Source organism: Oncorhynchus mykiss, chromosome 17 (genome assembly GCF_013265735.2).
Source record: "Oncorhynchus mykiss isolate Arlee chromosome 17, USDA_OmykA_1.1, whole genome shotgun sequence".
In the NCBI taxonomy this organism is placed as follows: Eukaryota; Metazoa; Chordata; class Actinopteri; order Salmoniformes; family Salmonidae; genus Oncorhynchus; species Oncorhynchus mykiss.
Window position 1 is genome coordinate 32,299,411 of NC_048581.1, and position 13,449 is coordinate 32,312,859.

The 13,449-nt window shown below is 42.1% G+C and overlaps 1 protein-coding gene across 14 annotated transcripts in view; it reads left to right on the forward strand.

The window, feature by feature from the left end:
- Positions 1-13,229, forward strand: part of LOC110493739 (kinesin-like protein KIF16B) — a 30,960-nt gene extending 17,731 nt beyond the window's left edge. For 2 of the 14 annotated variants that reach the window (XM_021568188.2, XM_021568189.2), the window contains 8 exons: positions 665-2,023; positions 2,597-2,755; positions 4,205-4,310; positions 4,901-4,951; positions 8,808-8,930; positions 9,117-9,206; positions 9,313-9,396; positions 10,982-13,229. In XM_021568188.2, coding sequence (XP_021423863.2) covers positions 665-2,023; positions 2,597-2,755; positions 4,205-4,310; positions 4,901-4,951; positions 8,808-8,930; positions 9,117-9,206; positions 9,313-9,396; positions 10,982-11,152 — 2,143 coding nt within the window. In that variant the 3' untranslated portion in view covers positions 11,153-13,229. The other 12 variants (XM_021568178.2, XM_021568180.2, XM_021568183.2 and 9 more) reach the window with 11 other exon arrangements.
- Positions 13,230-13,449: the final 220 nt, after the last annotated feature.

The following is a 13,449-nucleotide window of genomic DNA, read 5'->3' on the forward strand; positions in this document are numbered from 1 at the left end:
TATCTGCTACTTGAACTCTGTGAAGCATTTATTTGGGCTGCAATTTCTGAGGCAAGTAACTCTAATGAACTTCTTCTCTGCAGCAGAGGTAACTCTGGGTCTTCCATTCCTATGGCGGTCCTCATGAGTGCCTGATTCATCATAGCGCTTGATCATTTTTGTGACTGCACTTGAAGAAACTTTCAAAGTTCTTGACATTTTCCGGATTGACTGACCTTCTTGTCTTAAAGTAATGATGGACTGTCATTTCTCTCTGCTTATTTGAGCCGTTCTTGCTATAATATGGACTTGTTCTTTTACCAAATAGGGCTATCTCTTCTGTTTACCAACTCTACCTTGTCACAACACAACTGATTTGCTCAAATGCATTAATAAGGAAAGAAATTCTAAAATGTATTTTTAACAAGACATACCTGTTAATTGAAATGCATTCCAGGTGACTACCTCGTGATGCTGGTTGAGATTATGCCCAGAGTGTGCAAAGCTCTCATCAAGGCAAAGGGTGGCTACTTTTGAAGAATCTCAAATATAAAATATATTTTGATTTTATATAAACACTTTTTTGGTTACTACATGATTGTGTGTGTGTGTGTGTGTGTTATGTCATAGAATAATAGTGAAGACATCAAAACTAATGTATTATCTGTATTTGGTTGGGGTGCAGGAGGCTGATTAAGGAGATGGAAGACAGGCAGAAGTGTGAGAAGGCGGAGCTGGAGCGCCTGCAACACGAGGTGACGTCCCAGCGCAAGGAGTCTGAGCAGGTGCAGCAGCGCATCCGCCGCCAGGAGGAGACCCTCCGCTGCCGCAGCCAGGACATTGAAAGCCGCCTGCGCGACCTCTTGACTGAGAAGCAGCGCTTTGAGGAGGAGCGCCACCGCGAGACCAAGGAGCTGGAGCTACAGAGGCGGCTGAAGCAGCAGGAGGAGCGCGAGGATGAGAAGCCACAGGACGAGGAGGCGTGCCGCCATAGCGAGGCGGCAGAGCGTGCCGAGCAGACAGAGATTTTCCGTGAGCTGGAACGGCTGAAGCGGGAGAACGAGGAGCAGGCGGTGCGGCTGGAGGCGGAGAGGCGGAGGCTGGAGGAGGGCGAGCTGGAGCAGCTAGGCCTGGTTGGGCGCCTGGAAGAGCAGCTGAGGGAGCGCCATGAGGCGGCGGCTGCCCTGTTGACCCGCGAGGACACCCGGCGACTGGACGAGGAGCGCCGTGCCTTGGCCGAGATCCGCGAGGCCCTGCTCTGCGCCAAGGAGGCCAGCGGGCGCTCCGACTGTGAAGGAATGGGTGTGGAGGCTGGGCACGCCGCCCAGGTCCGTTACACGGACTTCAAGGCAGCACAGGTGGAGGAGCTGGGTCAGTTGGAGGAGGGGCTCCTGCAGCAGAAGAAGTGCCTGGAGAGGGAGGTGGCTTCAGAGCGCGCTGCCCTGGCCCTCCTGGTCCACGTCCATAAGGAGCGGCAGCGAAAGCTGCGAGAGACCCAGGAGAAGGGAGTGCAGGACGCCTCTGAACTCTCCCAAGAGGAGCAGCGGATGCACCGGGCCGAGCAGTGCCTCCTCTTTAAGGAGCGCCGGCTAGCCAGCCTAACCGACAGCCTCTTGCCGGCGGTGGCCGAGGAGAGGCAGAGGGCGGAGGAGCTGCTGAAACTCGGAACCTCCACTGGTGCTGACAGCATATCTAACATATCCCTGGGACTAGACAACACCCTGTACCAGGTGGAGAAGGAACTTGAGGAGAAGGAGGAGCGCCTTACCTCGCACTGCGCCAGTGCCGAGCAGCTTCAGCAGTTGCAGGAGACGTACGAGTTCACGGCCAACGTGGCGCGCCAGGAGGAGAAAGTGCGGCGCAAGGAGAAGGAGATCCTGGAGTCGCGGGAGAAGCAGCAGCGTGAGGCCTTAGAGCAGGCGGTGGCGCGCCTGGAGAGAAGGCACTTAGCGCTGAGGCGCAGTGTCTCGCTGGTCCCCGATAGTGAGGAATCCAGGCGCAAGGCCTCCATTCTGGGGCCCGTGCGGGAACTCGACCAGAAGAGGTGAGCATGCTTGTTATTTATTGTCACTACAGATACATCTGTAGAATCAATTAATAGTAAAACATTTGTCATTTTAGTGGAAAGTGTGTAGAAGACACATTGCTGTCTGTTAAGGTCATGTTTTAAGTATCCTTATATTTCTGTTATTATACGGTGCTATCACTCTGTTATCAGTGCGCCTGTGCAGGAGTCTCATTGATGAACCTGTCCTGAGTGTAATGGCAACCATGTATTGTGCTAATACGGTTGAGTAAACGTTGTTAAACTGGAACCTTGTCGTATTTCAGTTAACACTGTCCACATAATTATGGAAAATGTAGATAAGCTTATGTCAAAGTTTCAAGAGATGATATGATGCGAGATGGTGTCCATTGAGTGATGATGGTATTATCACATTGGTCAATCTCTCCTGTTTTAAAATGGTGTTCCTCAATTGGTAATATGATTATGGACATGATAAATGAGTAACTCTGCCTTTTTTATAATGATATTGTACTAATAGTTTTGGGGAATGAGCGTATTTATCATGACTCTTTGGGTTGATAAACACATGACAACTTTCCATGTCCTCAGGGTTGAGAGGGAGATCCATAAGCTGAAGCAGAGGATCAGTAAAACTGAGGGAAGTGGAAGGAGTCACACTGGGAGCGGCGACGAAAAGACCGGTCTCAGCACCCCCCCCGTCAGCCCAATCCAGAGTCTACCCCCAGTGCTTCCTATCGCAGATGACGGGTACAGTGCCTTCAGAAAGTATTCACACCCCTTGACATTTTCCACATTTTGTTGTTACAGCCTGAATTTAAAATAGATTTTTGTCGTCCACTGGCCTACACAAAATACCACATGGAAATATGTTTTTTTTAAAATTTTAACACAAAAAAAAAACTATGAAAAGCTGCAATGTATTTATTCAAGCAGTATTCAACCCCTTTGTTAGGGCAAGCCTACATATTTATTTTACTTTTTAAAAATGTTACCTTTATTTAACTAGACAAGTCAGTTAAGAACAAATTCTTATTTTCAATGACTGCCTGCCTAGGAACAGTGTGTTAACCTAGGAACAGTGGGTTAACTGCCTTGTTAAGGGGCAGAACGACAGATGTTTACCTTGTCAGCTCGGGGATTCAATCTTGCAACCTTTCGGCTACTAGGCCAACGCTCTAAACACTAGGCTTACCTGCCACCCCAATAAATGAGTTCAGGAGTAAACATATGCTTAACAAGTCACATAATAAGTTGCATGTACTCACTCTGTGAGCAATAATAGTGATTAACAGGATTTTTTTTTAAGGACTACCTTCTCTGTACCCATACGTACAGTTATCTGAATGGTCCCTCAGTCGAGCAGTGAATTTCAAATACAGATTCAACCACAATGACCAGGGAAGTTTTCCAATGCCTCGCAAAGAACGGCACCTATTGGTAGATATTTTTTTCAATAAAAAGCTAAAAAGCAGACATTGAATATCCCTTTGAGCATGGGGAAGTTATTCATTATACTTTGGATGGTGTATCAATACACCCAGTCATTACAAATATACAGGCGTCCTTCCTAACTCAGTTGCCGGAACGGAAGGAAAACACTCAGGGATTTCACCATGAGGCCAATGGTGACTTTAAAACAGGTTTTAATGGCTGAGTGGAAAGAAGTAAGTCTGTACAGAATAAAAAATATTCCAGAACATGCATCCTGTTTGCAACAAGGCAGTAAAATAATACTGCAAAATATGCGGCAATTCACTTTTTGTCCTGAAAACAAAGTGTTATGTTTTGGGGCAAATCCAATGCAACACATTACTGAGTATCACACTCCATATTTTCAAGTATAGTGGTGGCCGCATCATGTTATGGGTATGCTTGTCATTGTCAAGGACTAGGGAGTTTTTCCAGGATAAAAAATAAACGTAATCGAGCTAATCTCACTTTGTAACAACAAAATGAGGAGAATGTAAATGGGTGTGAATACTTTCTGAAGGAACTGTATGTGTCAAATCCTATGCAATATTCACAATGATTGCCAGAAACAGCACAGGCAAATTTGTTGTAGGATTGGGAATGGTAAAATGTAGATGTCAACGTAACTACCAGATGATCATATTGAAGATGCCTTATTTTTGGACCCTTGGGTTGACCTGGCCATTGTAGTTTGAGTGTCTAATAAGTTTCCTTATCCGTTGACAGGATAAATGCATATATTGAGGAGGAGGTTAAGAGAAGGTTACAGAAGCTGAACCGCATCAATGGTGACAAAAACATCGAGCTCTCACTTTCATCTGAATCTCTGCAGGTAAGCATCAGTGATGCATTGTTTTGTTTGCATCCTCCGTACAGAGCGTATGCAAAATTCAGATGGTGTTATTCCTCAATCTCACAAATATATTTTTGATGTTCAAAGTCTTAGCCACTGTAGTCTCCCATACAATAGGAGCTTAATAAAGAAAACCCCATTTGGAAATTTTGCCTTCAAAAAATAGCAATTATATGAAGTTCTTCAATCCTACAGGAGGACAAAGAAGTTAATGATTCTAGCTCTGTTAGATTAACAGATGAGGTAAGCCCAGGTCCCCGACACGGTATACAAAATGAACTATAATCTGCATGCATTTCTGATAATTCTCTAGTAGAGGTTACATGGACCAATCACGTGGGATCTTTTTCCAACCTTTCTCTAATTATGTGGATGATGGTTTGCCTTGTTTGCTTTTATTTTCCCCAATAGGAGATGGGTCTGCCATCAGGCCAGACTCTGCTGCCTGATGCCGAAGTTGTCCATTTGCCGCAACATATGCAATTTTATTTTGAGATGAATTTGACATTGCAGTGTATCTTTTAGGAATTGTTTGTCATTGCTTAGAGGTGTGGTCTTATTCATTACAGGATGACAACAAGCTGCAAAACCCTGTCAACCCTAGGAAATTGAAATATGAGGTAAGACTTCAGTATTTTCTTTTTTTGATGGAGAAATTAACCAGACATTTTTAAACAGTAATTTAACTTGAGTGGCAATCATGCTGAATCTTCACAAACCACCACACCAACTATGGAAAAAATACATGCCGTTTGTAAAAGGCGCTTTAGGGAACATTCTGTTTTACAAATTTGGGATACCTGTATCTGATAAACCGTAAAAGATTCCTAAACCAAGAACCTTTTTAAGACCTTTATAAAGAAATGGCAAACACATAAGAATATAGCTGTTTATGGGGATATTGGCTAGAAAAATCCACACAATCACAAAGAAGCAGGAAATTGGATAAAATACTGAATTGGCTAAAGGAAACCAGTCACTGACCGAGGAGGCCGACCTAAGTGTAGAACAGGATAAGGAGAAATGTCCAGCCAAACAAGGTTGATATCTGGTTTTGTAAGAAAATAACAAGATTGCATGGAAGCCTGGGATGTGTAATTTTGTATTCCTGCTGCATAACAATCATCGATCTCTTTTAATTCTGTTTTGAATTGTAATCTTGCTCATCTCGATTTTATTTCAATCACAACTGGATTTTTACACTTGGTGGAGGAAGAACTTAATTTACTGGGGTGAGAATGAATAATTGAAAGACTATAATTCAGAGCTGTGATCTCTGGTTTGAAGTTATAGTCATGGAATCCCCCCCCTTGTCCACACAGAAAGACTCCATGCCCTTGCTGTGGCGTAGCTACCTGTATGTCCCAGGACTTGAGACGAGCACTCATCTGGAAGGGCATGCAACAAGTTCAGAAGAAGAAGGTGGCAAAGACCACTCGGAGTTAGATAAAATTCACAATCCAGAAGGGGAAACCAAAGTCTTGGCACAGAAGGGCATATTGCCTTATAAAGAGGGTGAAAAAGCAAAATGGTGGCAGGTGGGAGTGAAGGGAAAGGTTGACCAAGCTGAGAGCGAGAACAATGGCTGTGATTTTAAAACCAAGGACTGGAGATTTAGGTCTACAAACACCATAGTCAGTGAGGATGGAAGTAACAGCCAATGTAGCCCAGATAAGGGAGTAACCAATTTTAGTTGCTACATTGTTGACAAGACCAAAAGTCTATCATATTCTCAGTCCAGAGAAACCAGAACAGAAAACCCAGTGTTACACGGACTCACACAGTTTGACTCTGTGGAAGCTACCAAAGACCAAGTTCAGAACACAAGCAAGACAAGTAACGACACTGCAACCATGATCAACTCTGAAGTCCCCATACTGAGACAAAGTTCAAAGAGGCAAATCGTCATCAAGGGCTACTTTGGTCTCAACAAGATCCCCAAAGAGTCTGTAAATGGGCAGGTGCAGAGGAATCTGGTAACTTCAGAACCGGATCGACTAACCAACGAACTGGGAGCCAAACAGAGTTACGTCCTTGGATACTTGGCAGGCAAGCTGTCTGGAGTTTACAACGACGCTGGACGATATCTGCAGAGTACACGGGATATCATTAGGCAGGTTCGAGCAGGAGAGACTTCAGCATTGACTACTACATTCTCTCAGTACATGACCATAGTTACAAAAGATCTTCCATTTGTTCAGAAAAAGCAGCTTGACCATTCAATGAAACCCAACTCGAGGAAGAATAAAGTTCATTTTGCCAATTTGACAGGCAATTGCCTTTTCAATGTACCTGAGAAAGGTCATATGTCTGCAATTACGGACATTTCATTATGGCCTAAAGGCTCTGTGACAACCTACAAAGACGGGAAGCCTGTAGTTTATTGTCAGACGCTCGTGCAGTTTCCCATCTTCCTTTCGGAATTACAGTCTCTTCCACTTCAGAAGATTCTCATTCGTTTGTATTGTGTGACGCCCAAAATCGCTGCCACTTCCCACCACCTTTTGGGTATCTACTGGCTAAGCGTTGCCAATTGCAAACAGCCTACACCACAACCATGTTGCTTACTGTTATCTGAAACCGACCTCTATGCAGTCTCCGCTGGTACTGGTTTAGGTAACAACCAGCCATTGGCAGTTTTTCAGCACTTCAGTCTCTTGCACATCAAGGAGATCCAAGTGAGCTTTGCTGGGCAGCATGTACGACTCCTGGGCTCCACTGAAGACACCATCTTAGTTATCTTCACCCACAGCAGAGAGCTTACCCAGGAGCTATGCTGTACCCTGCTGAAAATCCTTGCCCCGGCAGAGGTTCAGGAAGGCCCAGGAGCCCACCCCTTGCTTCGTGGAGACCTCTCACGCCTCTCTCTGGACTGGAGGTCCCACGTTCCAGACCTCCTGCTGGATTGTGGCCTCTGTGTTACCTCACGCTTTAAGAGGATCATGGCTGACCTGCTCTACATCCTGCACGGCAACATGGAAGGACCCAACAAGCCCTCATTGGCTGACATACACCTTCTTCTCTACACTTCCATCAAGGTGGAAAACTATTCCACCTCGCGCCAAGATGTCCTTTGCCAGTTCTTTCTCACAGACAACCACATAGGCCTGGTGCAAGAGGATGCTGTGTTCCACCCGGTACCTCGAGGCTCAACTCTGGTTCCCATCCAACCCCAGTTTCAGGGAGTAGAGCTGCGCAGACGCTCAGACATCCGATGTGTGCTTGTGAGACACAGCGATAGATGTATGGTGCTTGACATCGCATTCTCCACGACTCACAAAGGGCTGATTGAGACCAAAAGAAAAACCAGGAAAGGCGTCGCCATTGTCCCTTTTCCTTCTGATTGCAGACCCCCAGCTGATTCCTGGAAACTAACTTTCAGCTCTACTTCGGATGCAGCAATCCTTATCAATCATCTGTCAACCTGATTTTAAGCCTGTGCTTACAGGTCATAAAATGATGTAATGCTAGTAGGTAATAAAAGGAAAGGAGTTTAACTGCCACTGCAGGCCTGAAGTGTAATGACCGTGCCGTCCTGCTGAACTCTTGTAGTAAATATTTCACTTGTAAATCCTATTTGTTTGAGCATGACGGCACCACCATACCACTTCAATATGTATTAAACGCTGTTTAAATGATTTTTTTGATTAGTTGAAAATTATATTAAAAAAAAAAAAAAAAAATCATTATTGTAACATGGGAACCATGCCTTTTGTAATTGTTAATGTACATCCACAATGTCAATGTAACATTTTATTGAAACGTATCTACATGAACATTGTGTTATAAGAAAATACATGTCCATATTATGAATATAGATCAAATACTAAAATGTAAAGGTGTAACTCCAATGGCTGCTATTGATTTTAACGTATTTTATAGTATATTTGAATGCTTCTCTTAACATACTGCCAATGTGGTGGTACACCTTAATCAAATCGTTGTCACTTTAAGAACAGTTTTACTCACAAACCTAATTGTTTTGTATTGGTGTAGTTGATTAATTGGATATTTCATAGATTTTCTTCCCCACTACAGGGAATAGGTTGACCTTTTTGTTTAGTCAACTTAGCTCTCCTTCTCTGTTCTTACGTGAATGCTCACATTAATCATTTTTGGCTGGTGAAATTGTTTTCTTCAATATGTTTGTGTATACGTTTATGCATATCAATCACATGGTAATGTGCGATATGGTTTTGAGGACTATGAGTGAAAAGTAACATGAAGAATGTCTGACGTACAATGACTTGTGACTATGATCACTGTAACAATGTTAATAAAATATGTTTAATTGTTTTAACAAAAAAATAAAGATGGTGTTCTGTATAAGCCTTTGCGTTGCCTGGTGGTATCTGGCTGTTCTGTTTCATACCTGTTCACTGTTGTCATATAAATAAGACTCCACCTTCCTGTCCATGTTTCTCTCTCTCTCTCTCTCCCAATTTCCTTTTGTTCCACCCATGTCTTTCCCAGCAGCGATTTGTCTCAGTCCCTCTTGGGACCAACTCCGGCTGCCTAAAGGACCCCGTTAAAATTAGCATTCCTCGCTACGTTCTCAGAGGGCAAGGGAAAGATGAGCACTTTGAGTTTGAAATTAAGGTACGCTTCTCTTGTTAATAAGTGTCTCAAGACCCAGGATCGTCACTTTGCTGTCTCTGGTCTTCCGTACATGTCTGACAGGTCCATGTCTTACTACTTACTTAGTGCTCCATTTAGAATTCTGCCCTTATTCAATGAGTTAGTTGTATCAGTCTTGTACTCAGTATTATTTTCCTCTCTCTTTAGATCACTGTAATGGATGAGACGTGGACCGTCTTCAGGAGATACAGCCGCTTTCGGGAAATGCACAAAACTCTCAAGATGAAATACCCAGAGGTAAAAAGACTGATGAACTAGGAATTACCACATACAACATGTCCTCCCCTATTGGAGATAATCGTAGTATAATTGATGCGATCTTAATGACCTTCTTCCATACCAGCTTGCAGCTTTAGAATTCCCTCCCAAAAAACTATTTGGAAACCGAGATGAAAGAATGGTTGCTGAGCGGCAGAGTCACTTGGAGGTGGGTGCTGCCATTGACACATACTATTGCGTTTCTTAACAGTAGTATAATTAAGTTGTAATGACTGACAGGGTTATCGAAATCTGACAATCACTGACAAAAGTCTGAAGGTTTGTCATCCGTCAGTTCAGGGACCTAATTGTTCCTTGACAGACATTTTAAAGCAGTAGTCACCAAACTGTCCATTGTAAGGCATTCCTTGTCGATCACCAAACATTTCTGTAGAAAGGCCAATGTTAAATCCTTATGCTCAAATGTTTTGTTTTTATTAGTCTTGCGTTGGCAGTAGGTGCACTTGATTCAGAAGCCCTGCACGCTGGGTAGGAAAAGTGTTTCCATTTTTGAACCTTTTAATTTGTCTGAAGGGACAAACTCTGCCTACCCTGCAGATCAAGAGAGCTGAATCAAGTGTGCCTACTGCGCTGGCCAATCAGATAGCTCAAATCACCATGCCTACAGCTTCCACGAACCCACAGCAAAGTTTGATACTAGCCTAGGTGAGAGTTCATAACTTTTAAAACCCTGACTAAACTGAGACTGTCAAAGATGCAGCAAATAGCTGATGTGTTTGAGTGAGTTCATGTTTGTTTTATTCAGCACTGTTTTTATTTAACACTTTCACTAAACTTAAAAAGTGTTTCTCCCTACTTCTACTCGCGCTACAACCACCACTGCAGCTGCAATGAATGTATCAACAGGCCTGTGTTTTTATTATTAGCAGCTCGTCATCTTTTTTGTTGTTTTTCGCCCCTTTCTCTAGTCATAAGAACAACGTGAATTTGTGCATGAGGCAGAAATAATGTAGTTAAATACTACTTGAGTTTCGCCATTAGGTGGAAGACTGTCCCCTCTCTCTCTGGTCAGTCTCCCCGAGGAAAGGAGAGAGCAGGGAACTTGAGGCAGACCCTCTGCTGCTCTCTCCCTCCACTGAAACTGACCATCAGATGCAGGTACCATCAGTACAGTAAAAAAAACAAAAGCTAATTTGTTGCAAATTATTTCAATTCATGCTCAGCTGTGCCTTGCAAGTTATACAACAACTGATCTTGTTCTCAATGTTTTGTTATCAAGGCTTAAGTTTTGAAATATAATAGTCTGAAGGCCAAGCATAGTGAAATGTGTTGTAATAATGTATTGGGCCTACTGCACAAACCTCATTAATGTTGCATAGGCTTACATTATTTTAAGTCATGTTTAAAAAAAAAAAAAAATCTGAGCGATAGATCTGTTTTGCTTTTTGACTACGAAAAGGTTGGTGACCACTGATTTTTAAAGTGTGTTGGAACTGTAGATGGCACTGTTATTGTTGTATTAATTGATATCCATTGTATGGATAAGAATAAATATTGTTCTATGGTTGGATGACTAAGCAGGAGATAAATGCTCCATGCTACTGTTGCTAATTCACACCCTACTAATCTATAGTATTCTCTCAAACAGACCTAACACACACTCTCTCTCTTCTGGAAAGTACATTATCTTTGTTTTCTTTTTGACTTGTGTAAATGTTTTACTTTTTACTCTCTTTTTTTTTTTAAACTCTTACTTGTAGTCATTCTTCACTCTTCTCTGTTTGTTCCTCCAGAAATATCTGAAAAACTTCTTCAGGGTTATGATGTCGCCCTCCTCGGGCTCTCCACTCCGCACTGATTCGGACTCTGAGGATGGTCTGCAGCTGTCCAAGTACACCGTCTGTGACTTCTCCCCGTTCTTCAAGAAGGGCGTCTTTGACTACAGCAGCCATGGAACTGGTTGAAGACATTTTAGATGAGGACGGGTTGGAGCTAGCCTTGCCCCAGATCTTTTTGTGCTGTTTTGCCATTTCCTATGGTCATTGTCATGCATTGCCCATTGGAGTTGCGCAAACAGATCTGTGACCAGGCTACGATGGAGCAGCTTTAATCCCAAAACCAAAGTGTGCAGTGCCTTCGCAGGTCGCAGTCTATGTATTGACCTCAGTACAACCAAGTTAGGCACTAAGGAACAGATATCCAACTTACTACTCACCTTACTACTTTTTTCCTTCTAGATCTCCTTTCCTACTCGCTCTCCTTCCTTTCCTACTCGCTCTCCTTCCTTTCCTACTCGCTCTCCTTCCTTTCCTACTCGCTCTCCTTCCTTTCTTGTGGAAATTGTACTTCTTTATGAGGACCAAACACATGAGAAATGGTCTCATCTTATAAGTCAAGTAAGTAATGTAATGACAACCGGTGTAGAATATTTGCTATTACAGTGACACAAAATGGTTCTAAAGCGGGCCTTGCTGAAAGGTAATGCAACCGCTGCCAATCTAGAAGACATTGCAAAGTCCTGGCATTATTGACTTGCTAAGTCATCCACTCTGCTCTCTTCCTGTTCACCACAGTTTACTCAGAAATAATGTTTTGAAGGGAGGCTTTACAAAAAAATATATTTTTATGCAGCTATAATTTCATTGGCAACTCTAGTTTCTACCATTTCTGGTGATATGCAATTGAGACTGACATGTGCTGTAACTATGGGAACTGACCATGAAGGCATTATTCTTCACTACCTGTAGTGTTAAGGGTGGCCTGTTTCTGTACTGTATGGGTCATGGCTTCTTGAACTTGCTTAAAGGGGATGTTCAGTATTTTATAACTTAATGTTAGATGGTTCCTACAAGGTTAGAAACCAAAAAACTGAACTTCCCCTTTTAATGTTGATACAAATTTCTCATTATTACACAATGTATCAATTGTAAATAGTCTTAGGAGAGGAACTTTTGAGTGCGATAACAAGGACTCATGATCCCTCCCAGTTTGGGTGAACTGTTAACTAGTCATTTTGGTGAGCTCTCGAAGTAATAGTCTTGGACTTCACCTTTATTGGTAGCTACTACAGTTAAACATAAAATTTAAAAAGTTGAGCTGATGTCACATATGGCATTGGTTCAGGTTGAATCATAGTATTCAGGATTGTGAGAATAATCATTGACTGTGGCATCAACTAATGGTGGCACAGTATAGTCTCTCGAGACTTCACCTTTCAACACTTAATTGTGTATTTTTGGGCCTAGGCAGTTGGTGTGCCTACTGGTCGTGAAAGCTGTTGCTAACAGTGTTCCTCTCCATGTGTCCAGCTGGCTAATAGAATGATGCTTTTGTTGACTGCATGTCTTCCGAGTTTCACACTTAATATAGTCACTGCTGCTGATTCAACATTTCAGAAACACTTTAATAACTGTACTATACTGTAGGTACAAATATACTACAGTTTCACATTCAATTTAGTATAGTGCAAAAAAAACTTGATTCACTCCCTTTGTAAACCATATTGTATACATATAATTTGAATGTTTATGTGCATAGTTTTCTAAATGAAGTGCTTGTACACACGCAATGTAAACTATTGACATTGAATGTCATAAAAGGAATTGTATATTATAACGTCTATTGTTGATTTTAGTTGGAGATGATTTAGCTTTGATATGTTAATGATGTAAGAGGAGTATCACTTTGCTTTACTGGTGTCCATTTTGAAACTCCAAATTGAGGGATTGAAAGTCGGTCATATGTAAGTACTGTAGTATAAACTTTTTGTTTTATATTTTAAAAAATTGAACTGGAATATAATTAGGATTATATTGATTTTCAGAACTGACAGCTCATTTGTGTGTATTTATGTCCTGTAAAAACACTTAGCTATCTGCAAAATAATGTACAGCAAGAAACTGATTAGCTGTACCATTTTATTGAAGTTGTAACTGACACATTTACAAAATCAATACATTTGATAAAACTTCTGCAATATATTTTGATGCGGCATTGTGTGTTTATAACATGGATGCAACTAATTAAAAATGATGGACAGTTTATGACCTCTTGAATATCTTACAGGAGCAATACACTTACTGGTGTAATACACAGCAAGCATATCAATCAATTTCTTGCGTAACTCATGTTCAAATGGGTGTAATATTTTAAATGATGAATTACGGTGCATTCGGAAAGTATTCAGATCCACATTTTATGTTACAGCCGTATTATAAAATTGATTAAATTGTTTTTTCCCCCACAGCTACACAACAAAATA